Consider the following 12,170-nt stretch of genomic DNA (forward strand, 5'->3'; position numbering starts at 1 on the left):
AAAAAAAAAAACTTTTGACGGAACACAGCATTTTGCGCATGCGTCAGAATACGGCAACACTATGGCAAGCCGGCTGTAGTTAGCTTGTAGCTTCGCTTCTTAGCTCTCGAAGAAAATACTTTAATGCCACTTGTGCACAGTTTTCAACAAAAAAAAGTAACGATTAAATCTGACAACTCTGATTTTACACTTTAACACCACTTACCCACAGTTTTCAACCAAAAAAAGTTACGATTAAACTGACAACACTGATTTTACTTCAGACACAGCATTACTTCGGTTAGCCGGTAGAAGACAGATCTCTATCGTAGGCTAAATTTCTATTGTTTCTACCGTGTACCATTTATATTGCGCATTCCTAGTACCGAGATAAAACATTATGTGGCAGTAGCTTAGTCATTTGCAACACACATTTAGAAAGTGACATCTTATATCACGAGAGTATGCATAACGTTCCGACAATTTTCAGTCAGGTCATCTGGACAGTTTTTTTTTTTTTGAGAAACTGAGAAAAAAAAAAACTGTCTAGATGACCTGACTGAAAATTGTTGGATTGTATACCTGGATTATTGAGCATGGACTTTTTTGGTTATACATAACATTATGTTTAAGATTTGACCAAAACTAACGCAACTCGGTCATTTTTCAACGTAAGATTTTTAAACTTTCCTCCTAAAGATGCTGATGTTGTGCTTTCCTTCAAGGAATGTTACGCCTTTCTTCTTTCTCCAAAAAAGTTCAATCTGGTCCTCTGGACATTCACAAAAAACAAAAAACAAAACAAAGCAAAAAAATGTAGAAACGTTTCGTCTCTCATCCGAAAGACTTCCTCAGTCTGAGGTGCTGTATTCAGCTCAGTCTCTTAAAAAGCACCTTCTCAGAGTGGATCAACCAGTTTGCTGCTGACAACCAAAACCAGCTGCTCACATGGTCAAGAAGGACCATCAGCCTAACAATGGATCATTAGCACACTGATGGCTGTTTACTATTCACAAGGGGTTGAGTGATACTAGCAATCACAGCATTGTAAGAGGGGGACAGTTGAACTCGAAGGCCTCCACCCCTGTTTAATAATGGACGATTTTGTTTTTTGGTTTTTTTGAATGTCCAGAGGACCAGATTTAACTTTTTTGGATTTTTCTACCTGGATTATCGAACATGCATCAGGATACTTTCTTCTTTCTCTTTTTGTGGCCTACTGTCAACATCCTCCTCTGTATCAGTCACTATGCATCTTACTTTGCCCCTGCAGCACTTGGTCCCAGTTCTTTGTCCCTGCTCACATGAGAGGGAGAGATGATGCTCATCCTCATAGTTTTTCTATCTTCTCTTGCCAGTCGCCGTGAAGTGGAAAGTCGGTCATTTTCTCCGTCAACTAGGCCAGAATTTGTTTGTGCTGAACCACACGCTGCCAAGGGCATGTCTTTGAAGAGTTCCTCACTCTTCTTACTGTTTATCGGCCCCTCGGGCTTCAGAAGTGAATCACTGGGTGAAACATGACCTCATTACTGCACATGAGTACAAACACATGCAAATACATGCAGTATTTGCATGTGTGATAATACACAAGTGAGAGGTAATGTTCTGCATATATCCAAATATGCACTTGACAAATAACATAACTTTTCATTTATATGGTTTTTGCAAGAATATTTCAATCCAGCCATCATTTTTACCCTCTTATTCATTTTTGGGTTGTGGGGGGTCACTGGTGTCCATTTCCAGCAGTCACTGTGCGAGAGGCGGGGTACACCATGGACAGGTCTCCAGCCCATCAGAGAAAAATGATATTTCATGATTAGAAATTGCTGCTAGTAAAAAAGTGTTCTGATTAGTTCTTGTTGTATAATTTATGGAAAATGATAATTTTTAGGTTTAATTGGGGGGGGGGGGGGGCACAGACCGTAACATGAAGCTTGTGACAGTTCTGTGCATAACTTTACCAATGAACTATTAGTGCCCGACCGATGTAGAAATTTTAGCTATTGCCGATACTGATATTTGGAAGGGTACGGCGACCACCAAGAGCCGATATAATGGCTGAACTTTTTTGAGCTTTGTCCAACCCCAAGAATCTAAGAAAAGATCGAGTGGAGCTGCGCTCGTTTGTTTAGCGCAGCTGTTAGCATCCATGAAACTAAGCTAATCAGATTCACACTATACATAGTCCCACTCTCGGTTTACAAGTGGTGCACTGGTCATAAAAGTCTTCCTAACGTGTGTACACATTTTCTATCCTTCACCATTCACCATAGAGTTATCAAGTGTGTTACAAAAATAGAAATGAAACAAAGAAGCACCCTTCACTGTTCATTGTTTAAACAGTCAGGCACGTATGGTGAAGGGCTAATTAGTATTCAAGTCAGGTCAAGTCAAGTCAGATTTATTTATAGAGCACATTTAAAACAGAAACTGTTACCAAGTGCTTAACAAAAATATCACATCATCAAATAAAAAGTAGCAAGATATATTTACAGCACATGGAATAAAAATATAAAACCAAAAACATAATTAGAAACAATGAAATACTTAATCAGATCACATTGTGTCAAAAGTCAAGGAAATAATAACGAAAAGCATAAACTCAGTCAGAAACAATGAAATCCTAAATCAGATCTGATGACATTGTGTTTAATAGGAATAATAACAAAAGCATAAACAGAATCAGCATCAATGAAAAACTAGATCTAAATCCGATCACCCTGTGTTAAATGTCAATGAGTATAGGTGTGTTTTTAGGAGAGATTTAAAAGCAGAGACTGAGGTGGCCTGTCAAATGTTGATGGGCAGATTGTTCCAAAGTTTAGGGCCCACGACTGAGAACGCTCAATCTCCTCTGAGCTTCAGCCTGGTTTTTGGTACGGCCAAAAGCAGCTGGTCTGATGATCTCAAAGCCCGAGAAGGAGTATAAGGATGAAGAAGGTCAGAGAGGTATGATGGTGCGAGGCCGTTAATGCACTTGAATGTCAGCAGGAGAATTTTAAAATCAACTCTGACACGTACAGGAAGCCAGTGAAGAGAGGACAGAACAGGAGTAATGTGCTCAAACCTGCGAGTTCCTGTTAGTAGCCGAGCTGCAGCATTTTGTACGAGCTGGAGACGTGAAAGTGAAGCCTGACTAACCCCAACATAAAGCGAGTTACAGTAGTCCAGCCGGGTTGTAATAAATGCATGGACTAGTTTTTCAAGGTCGGATCTGGACAGAACGTACTTAAGCTTTGCTATTTGCCTTAGCTGAAAGAAGCTTTTTTGTAGAACAGAGTTGATCTGTTTATTAAACTTAAAGTCCGAGTCTAACACTACCCCGAGATTGGTAACCGACTGCTTTAGATGTGGCTGAAGGGAGTGCAGGTTTACAGGATCAGTGACAGTGGTAGAGCTTGGGTTAAACACAATGACCTCAGTCTTCTGATCATTAAAACTCAAGAAGTTTGCAGCCATCCAAGTCTTGATGTCATCAAGACATTTTAGCAAAGGGTGGATGGAGCAGGAACTGTTTGGTTTTAAAGGCAGATAGATCTGAGAATCATCAGTGAAACGAAATGCCATGTTTCCTCAGGATTGACCCCAAGGGGAGCAGATACAATGAGAACAGAAGGGGTCCAAGAATGGACCGTTGTGGGACCCCACTGGAAAGAGGGACAGAAGCAGAAAAATGATTGTCAAAGTTAACACAGAAACTCCTGTCACCCAGATACGAACGGAACCATTCTAGCGCCACCCCTGTAATCCCAACCCAGTGTTCTAGCCGTGACATAAGGATGCTGTGATCAACAGTGTCAAATGCAGCAGTAAGGTTGAGGAGTACCAGGATCACAGACTGACCAGAGTCATTTGCTAGCAGAATGTCATTACAGACCCTTACTAAAGCTGTCTCGGTGCTGTGCAGTTGTTTAAATCCTGACTGAAAAATCTCAAAAATTCCATTTACATTCAAAAACTTGGTTAGTTGAATAAAAACTATTTTCTCCAAGATTTTAGAAAGAAATGGAAGTTTTGAGATTGGCCTGAAGTTTGAACAAGCTGCAGGGTCAAGTCCTGGTTATTTAATTAATGGAGTTACCACTGCATGTTTTAAAACATCAGGAACCACACCTGTAGCCAAACTGCTGTTAATAATGGCAAGAACAGAGGGTCCAGTTGATGGTAGAACCTGTTTAAAAAATGCAGCAGGGATGGGATCAGCAGGGGAGCCTGAGGGTTTCATGTGACCAACGACCTCATTTAAAAATGAGAGTGAGATGGGGTCAAAGTGACTGAAGACTGCTGAGCAGGGGACAAGAACTGAAGGGTTGGCTGTGGAGTGTGGAATTGATGACCTATGTTGGATTTCATGTTTTATCTTTTATGATTATTTTACTCAAGCGTGAAATTTTGGTTATAAAATGAGTGTGTCAATCTTTGAAGGTTTTTAATTACCTTATAATCATTTAAATATTAATCAGTTACTTATAATCATTTAAATATTAATCAGTTACTTTGATTTGAATTACTTAGTTAAATAGAATATTAACTTCAGGTAGTTTGCTTAAATATAATCTAGTAGAAGTTCTCACTCACTCACACGCACACACACAGATGAGAGACACACACACACACAATCACACACGCAGGGACTGACACGCACACACACAGATGAGAGACGCTGAGAGTCTCTGAACACATTTCAATGTAGTTTGCTTAAACATAATTAGTAAAGATAATAGAACTTAATATAGCTGACTAAACATAATTAGTAAAGATAGTAGAAAGTAGCATTTAATCGTTTAACAAGCATTTAATCGTTTAACAAGTATGCTCAGCTCAAGAGAAAGTTAACTAACAAAGGACCATAAAACCATAAAACCTTATCTTTTTGGTATGTGACCTCCAAGGCCGAGGAGCCCCGTAACCATGACAACGGGGTGTTTAAACCAATCAGGAGCAGTCTCTGTAAAATAAGGGAAAGAGTCAGGACCGAGGTCGTTGCATTTTGCTGGAGGATTGCCATCATACAGGTCTGTCTGAGAAATGCCCGTGTATGCATACATGTAATTGTATCTTTGAACTTCTGGGTACTTGTAAACCCTGTCGAATAAATCTCTTTGAACTAAGGAACTGCTTCAGCTGTATTGAACGCCAATGTGGTTCTTATAAGCCACGACACCTAATCGACTCAACCTTTTCAACAAAATGCCTGACAAACTTATTACAGGTGTCGACAGAGGCCTCAATGGTGGCAGACTGAGGCACGTTTAGAATGGTGTTAATGGTGTTGAAAAGAACGCGGGGGTTGTGACTGTTTGAGTTGATAATTTTTGAGAAATATTTGTTTTTCTCCTGTTTAACGGTGGTCTGAAAGGCTTTCCAACATGTTTTTAACATCTCAAAAGACACCTGAAGTTTATCTTTTTTCCATCGACGTTCAGCTCTTCTGCACAGGCGTCTTGCCTATCTTGTGGTTTCATTTACCAAAGGGTGGGGCGTGCGTTTTCGATTCCTGAGCTTTAATGGGGCGACTGAGTCCAGGATTTGTACACACGCCCCCTGATGCTGAGAAAGCAACTCCTTTGTAGTAAGACCCGCAGAGAGTTCAGAGTCTGAAACAGAATTACTAGCAAAGATGGAAGAGAAGAGTGTGGCAGTGAAAGGGTTAAAATTCCTACAGGGCTTTGGGGGAGGGGGGGTGCAGGTTCACAAATCAAATAGGTGTTGAATAAAACCGGTTTGTGGTCAGAACAAACAGTGTCACCAATTTCTAAATCAGAAACAGACAAACCATGTGTTAAAACTAAGTCTAGAGTGTGGCCCTGCTGGTGAGTCCGACCAACAACACTCTGAACAAAATTACAGGACTGGATGAGGTCTAGAAAGTCCTGAGCTAATGGTTTATCAGGGCAGCACACGTGGATATTAAAGTCTCCTAAAATCAAAACCCGATCATATTGGAGCAGAATACCAGTTAGAAAGTCAGATAGTTTGTTTAAAAACTGTTTATGGTATCCGGGGGGTCTGTAAAAAATAGCACACAGAAATGGGTTGGAGCGGCCCAGCTCACAACAAAGCAGTTCAAAACTCGAATAATTAGCTAAACAATGGAGTTGTCTGCAGTGCAAATGTTTCTTAAAAATAGCCAATAATCCTCTACAACGACCAGTTGTCCTTGGAACATTGAAAAAAGAACAATCTGGAGGCAGTAATTCCAGAAAAACACTGAACTCACCAGGGCAGATCCAAGTCTCAGTGATGAAAAGAAAGTCCAGTCGGTTGCAGCAGAAAAAGTCGTTCAAAATAAAAGTTTTATTAGCCAGCGATCTGGCATTTATTAGGGCCATCCTCGTAGAATCCACCACAGGAGGAGATGGTTGCAGTGTCCAGTCCAGCGGCCTCAGATTTGCAGAGTTAGACGCGCGCCTCCGGCAGGAAACCCAGCCGCGCACGGGCCCAGTGTGAGGATGAGACCCCGACAGCGGGACCAGACAGCGCGCCACAGGATCTGTACAGCACCATGAGCGGAGGTGGAAAAGCTCACCATCATCTGGAGAGGATGTTTCAGAGGCAGGAAGCAGGGCTTTAAGTTTCACCAGCCGGCCAGTGCGTTTTCCACGTTGTCTGGAGCGACGTCTCTGGGGAGGCAGGTGCTCGCCTCGCTGCAGGTAAGCAGGCACGTCCGCCAGCAGCGGGGGGAAAGGGGAGGGTCCAGAGTAACGCTTGTATTGATCAAAATAAGCGACATTGGTGCCACAAAGTCGAAGATCCAAAAGTTGTTTTCGTTCATACACCAGCAGAGCGTTGATGTCACAGATGAGAAATGAAAAAAACACCAAAAATACGAACACCATCAGCAGAGGTGGATTGCAAGCCATGTACACAGGTGCCATCTTACCGCCAGTGTTAACCGTAGCAGAGTTCTTTTTTCTTTGCAGAGAAGTAAAGATTTCAAACAAACAATGCATTTCATTGAGGACGGCAAAGACAACGTTACTAACACTGATATTTACCTCTAAATTAGATTTATTGTTCTGGATCAAGTTTTAAAAGGAAATAGCCTATGCTAGGTTATCTAAATGTTAGGTACGTGCCTCTCAAGTTAAGAAGCGAACGACAAGCAGGTTGGAGGATTGAAGAGAATTTATTATTGTTGATTTATTTTACAGATCAGTTAAAATAAACTTACCATGATTTGTTCAGCAAAATATGCCACACAGTATTGCTCCCTGCTTTGGCTGTGCTGAAAGGGAAACTTAAGTGAACGGCCATGACTTGAAAGTAGTCTTCATACGCCTTTTGCAGGACACAATGTACAATTACGGCTGGTTCCAACATTTTAGGAGTGAACATAAGTAGTGTTTATATCAGCTCACAATGGGACAATTATCTCCAATACCGATAGGTCCCCAAGTGTCTATATTGGCCTAAATTATCAGGCTTACCGATATATCGATCAGTCTATAGTAGAGCCTTCCTGGGCTCGCATGCAGCCTGTCCGGGCCAAAATAGTGTGCTGGATGGGTGGGCCGGATTGTGTCAGGCTGTTTGACCGCGCAGTGACTGGCCGGTTGAAACAGGTAAAAAAAAGTCCAGATGAATCACTGCCAGCACCCACCAGTCAGTTTTGTTTGTGGTTTTTTTTTTTGTGATTTGTTTAATCAGCTGTATTGTAAGACACAGTGTGGTGAATTTTTCCATAGTTTAAAGTTTATTCTTATATTTTATTTTAATTGATTGGACCCACAGCCATCACCGTGAGCTATATTGTGCTGAGTCAATAACAGAAAAACAGTCGGAGCAGTGTCATGTTGCATTTTTATCACCTAATTAGACAAAAAGCTGATATTATGTTCAAAGAAAAGCTGATGTTATGTTATATTGTTTATTTGTCATATGCAGGTTAACACAACGTCAACAATACAATGAAATGTTTAGGATGAGAAGAACTGATTTGACTTGCTAAAAAACAATAAATACTAAAGCATGCAATAAGGATACAAAGAGCACTGTGGAGTTTATTAGTTAAAATATTTAGTTTTTATACTGACTAATGATTTTTAATAAATTTCTTCCATACCATGGAAGTATCATGATAATTAAGCCTTTAAAGAGAGAACTCTACGAAAATGCAAGTGTTTTCTTCTCAGGGTTGAGCACCCCTCCCTCCAGCCCTTGTCTAACCGGTAATTGGACCCCCCTAGACTCCTGAGTATTACCCAAACAATACTATGGTCAGGCCCTCTTAGGCTGGGTTCGAGAAAGATTTGACCAGGCACTAACAACCTTCATCTGCGGGAAACACCTCTTTTGCATCTCACAGCTCCTAGGGTCAAGTAGCTGTGACCCCAAGTTCACCGTGAGAAATCCCACATTAACGCCTGCTCTCCCTCTGTGACGTATGTAATTGGAATCTGACCTGGTGTTTTTCAAGCAATCAGGACTGCTGACTGCAGAGATGTTTGTTAAAAGTCCAAAACTAAGTAACCGTTCAAAACCTCCCAAAAAATTTCAGAACCAAGCACACTTCCTGAGTAAGTTCAGCAATGAGCATGTATCATTCAGATGCCATCAGGTAAATGAGTCCAACACTGATTTTCATGATTTGCATTTTTAATCATACATTTGCATAAGGTTACATTCGTAGCTTCCAAAAATCCAGCAGCAGTGCAAACGAATGCGTTTCAAAAAACGCAGTTATAATGAATGAAATAAAAATAAAAAAAACGGGTGAGAATCCAAGTTCCTCTAGGTGTGGATGCACCAATCGCTTATAATAATCTCTTGTAAATGGCCTACATCCTAACTGTGCTGTCCCTAAGAAAAAACACAAAATGCAACCTATAATTTTTAAATTGGGTAAAATGTTTCAAAAAGGCTGGTTCCTACCGCATATCCCATGATTGGATCGGTTTTCCAGGAAAAAGGAGAATAATTCCTATAGCCTTTGTTGAAAACGGTCATTAAATGTAATTAATTCCAATCAGAGACTTGTTCAGTTATCTGGGATTATTCTCTTGAAGGGTGATCATGTGCTGCTGAGCGGTTCTTCATTGCTTTAATTTTTCATCATCTGTTCTCGTTTCTTCAGCTCTTCTGCAGCCAAAATCTTCTCTCTTCAATCTTCAGATCTAATCCAAGTCTTCAGGGCTTGACAATCGTGTTCCTCTTTTACCCCAAATGACTGACCAAATTTTGTCTGCTATATCTTGTCTTCTTAAACTCATCTCTTGTCTCTGACTGGCTCATTTCTGACCTAATCATCCATTCCCTGATTGGCTCATCTATGATCAAACATCCATTTTGAAAACTTGTCAACAGCTAGCACAGTTTGTCCCCCTTTTTGTGTGTGTGTTTGTGGTTTTTATGCAACAGCTTGTCTAGATAGCATACTTCCTTTCTGTTGTAAGCTCGTGACAGTTGCTCTGCCTAACCATCTCTTGGAGCAGGGGTGTCAAACTCCCTTACAAAAGGGGGCCGAAATTAAAACCTTTTTCAAACTAAGGGCCAATTTCAGATTCTACATTAACTCAAGGTATATACTTGACGTCCTTTCTTGGTTGCATGTTCCTTAACAAGAGTTTGCTTGGTCTCATTTGACATTCCCTGCTGCACTTTTGACATCATAATCAAAGATTACTGAAAAAATTAAAGTGACACAAGTATTTTGTGTTTAGCATATCTTCTTGGGGGCCAGATAAGATATCAATGAGGGCCACATTTGGCCCCCGGGCCTTGAGTTTGACACAAGTGTCTTGGAGCGTTGCAACTTTAGTTCACTTTCTCCTATCTGGCAGCCACTTTGATTATTTCTCTACTCTTAAACATTTAATCTTAAACATAAAAATAATTACTAATAGAGATATAAACTCACAAAACTAATAGAGATATAAACTCACAAAAACTCTTAATTATTTACCAAGGTGAATATAACTTCTAAAATTGCTTGACTTGACAATTAAAAGTGAAAGTCAGATCTAACTTTTACGATAACTTAACGAATACTTGTTTGATCACAAAATAGATATAGGATATTTATGATTACAAAAAAGATCATAATAACATTTAATTATTTCAACACCTTGACAGACAGACATAAAATCTTTATTTTAATCAACACACCCACAAAACTTATTTTATTGATCATTCATTAACTTTTAAGATGGCTTTCTTCAAATGTCCACCTCCACCAGACATGGGCAGTCTGACCTCAACACCTCTTTTCATCCACCTAACTTGACACACGTCAAATAAAGGTTCAGATTTCTGAACGCTTTGCAGTTTTTATAGAAACACACTGACATGACTGCATGTGTATCTACCTACAGAGCAGTTTACATCTGATTGTAAAAACATTTTAAAGTACAAATTTAACTGTCAGGTGTGAATGCTTTTAATCAAAACTGTTTACTTGCAGTTGCCAAAGGTGAGCTTTAAACGCAAGGCTTGAACAGGGCCTAAGTCTGTCAAATGTGTATTCTTTACTAGAAAAAAAAGCAGTTTTAATAAAAACAAAACATGTTTTTCTTCTCTTAAGATAAGAAATAAGTTTGATTAAACATAAGAAAATGTCTCTCGGCAGGACCCCAAACCCAACTTTCATCTTTTTCTCAACGCTAAGGGAAAAACAAGTTTGTCTTTAAAAAGTGATCACATCGATTCTACAATGACCACAACAGCAGACAGGAGGCGTTTTCTTTATTCTTCATTAAAGAGGCACGGATCTTCTCAACACCATGCTCATTTTTTATTCAAAGACATTTGATGGAATTAAAAATGCAGCAGGAAAGATTTAAAAGTGTTTGGCTGTCTCTGAACAGAAGTCTATTCTTTCTCTTCCCACATCATTCCTGTGTTTTCTCTTTGCCATAAAGAGACTCCCACTGAGCTTTTAAATACACACTTACATAAACCTTCTTTTCTGCTTTTTCTCCAACTCCCCCACACATCCCCATTTGTCAGTGATGTGCTTCCACCTCTCAGCTGCAATTCCTGTTTTAGTTTTTGTTTCGTTACCACATTTTCTCCTTTGATTCTTTGTCTCTGTTACTCCGTTGGTCTCTTTGTGGCTTTTCTTTATTTACATTCTACTGTTCCTCCGCATGTTTTGGTCCAAGCTTTGTACATTTTATGACTTCACTACATCACATTCTCACTCAGCGTTGACATCCGCCTCCAGTGCATTAGAGCCTCATTACATTTCCATTGTTTTTATTGTGGCCAAACGCACTGGCAGCGACTCATGGAGGTGGTTCAAGAGATAAAATGTTGCACTTTGATGCGCTGGTTTGTTTACACTCTAACCAATTTGTTCCTTTTACTTTCGGTTTGATCATGCAGAGTGCTTTCTGGTGCCAAATGTGAAAGAAAATTAAGTTAACTGTCCTGTTTTGTCTGTCTCTGCAGTATTGCCAGTGGATTTGGTGGGGCTTTGTTTGTCTACCTGAACCGACTGATTGTCCAGTTCATGAGAAAACAGAAGACCATCAATAAATTCCTCATGAAAAAGTAGGTACATGTAATGATGTAGGTAGACATGCATGCATGTGTGTGTGTGGGGGGGGGGGGGGCTAGATGGGGTAGAGGTAGGACAGCCGACCTGGGACCAGAAAGTCACCGCTCGACTCCCAGCTGTTCCCACATGTCGTGGTGTCTCTGAACAAGACATCTAATCCCTAACTGCTCCCTGGCCGCTCAATAGCTGCCCACTGCTCCACCTGGGCGTACCTCAGCTGTGATGGGTTAAATGCAGAGAACTAATTTCACCATTGTAAAGAAACATAAAATGATGACAACACATAGTACTTACTTATGTTAGGGGTGTTCCACAGGGGTCCAGCTGTGTTTTATACAGCAACATACTTTTTTTTTTCTACAAGCCCAAATGAGTCAAATTGCATAAGAATATAGTTCATTGATTGTGTTGGCAGTTTTGAAGCCGATTTTAGAATTCAGTTAAAGCAGAAAGTCTTTTTGTCCCTCTTCATGGAGTGAAACGCAACAATTGGACTCCGTCTGTCCATCCGTCTGTCTATCTGTGCATGTTGTGAGCATGAAAACTTAAAAAAAAATGAGAGGTACCAACTTCCATTTTTATGTGTGGCTACATCCATGTGTAAGAGAGGTTCTTTTCAAAAAATTGGGTTGTCACATCAAAATCCAAGATGGCCACTATATGCACACAAATACATTTTCAAAAAAAA

The 12,170-nt window shown here is 40.1% G+C and overlaps 1 protein-coding gene across 1 annotated transcript in view; it reads left to right on the forward strand.

Moving 5' to 3' along the window:
* Window positions 1–12,170, forward strand: part of LOC119411497 (chloride channel protein 2) — a 479,672-nt gene that overhangs the window by 302,353 nt on the left and 165,149 nt on the right. The window contains exon 19 of the mRNA XM_037678447.1: window positions 11,374–11,475. Coding sequence (XP_037534375.1) covers window positions 11,374–11,475 — 102 coding nt within the window. The remainder of the gene's footprint in view (window positions 1–11,373; window positions 11,476–12,170) is intronic.

The sequence above is a fragment of the Nematolebias whitei genome, chromosome 6 (assembly GCF_014905685.2).
Source record: "Nematolebias whitei isolate Nwh7 chromosome 6, NemWhi1, whole genome shotgun sequence".
Classification (NCBI taxonomy): Eukaryota; Metazoa; Chordata; class Actinopteri; order Cyprinodontiformes; family Rivulidae; genus Nematolebias; species Nematolebias whitei.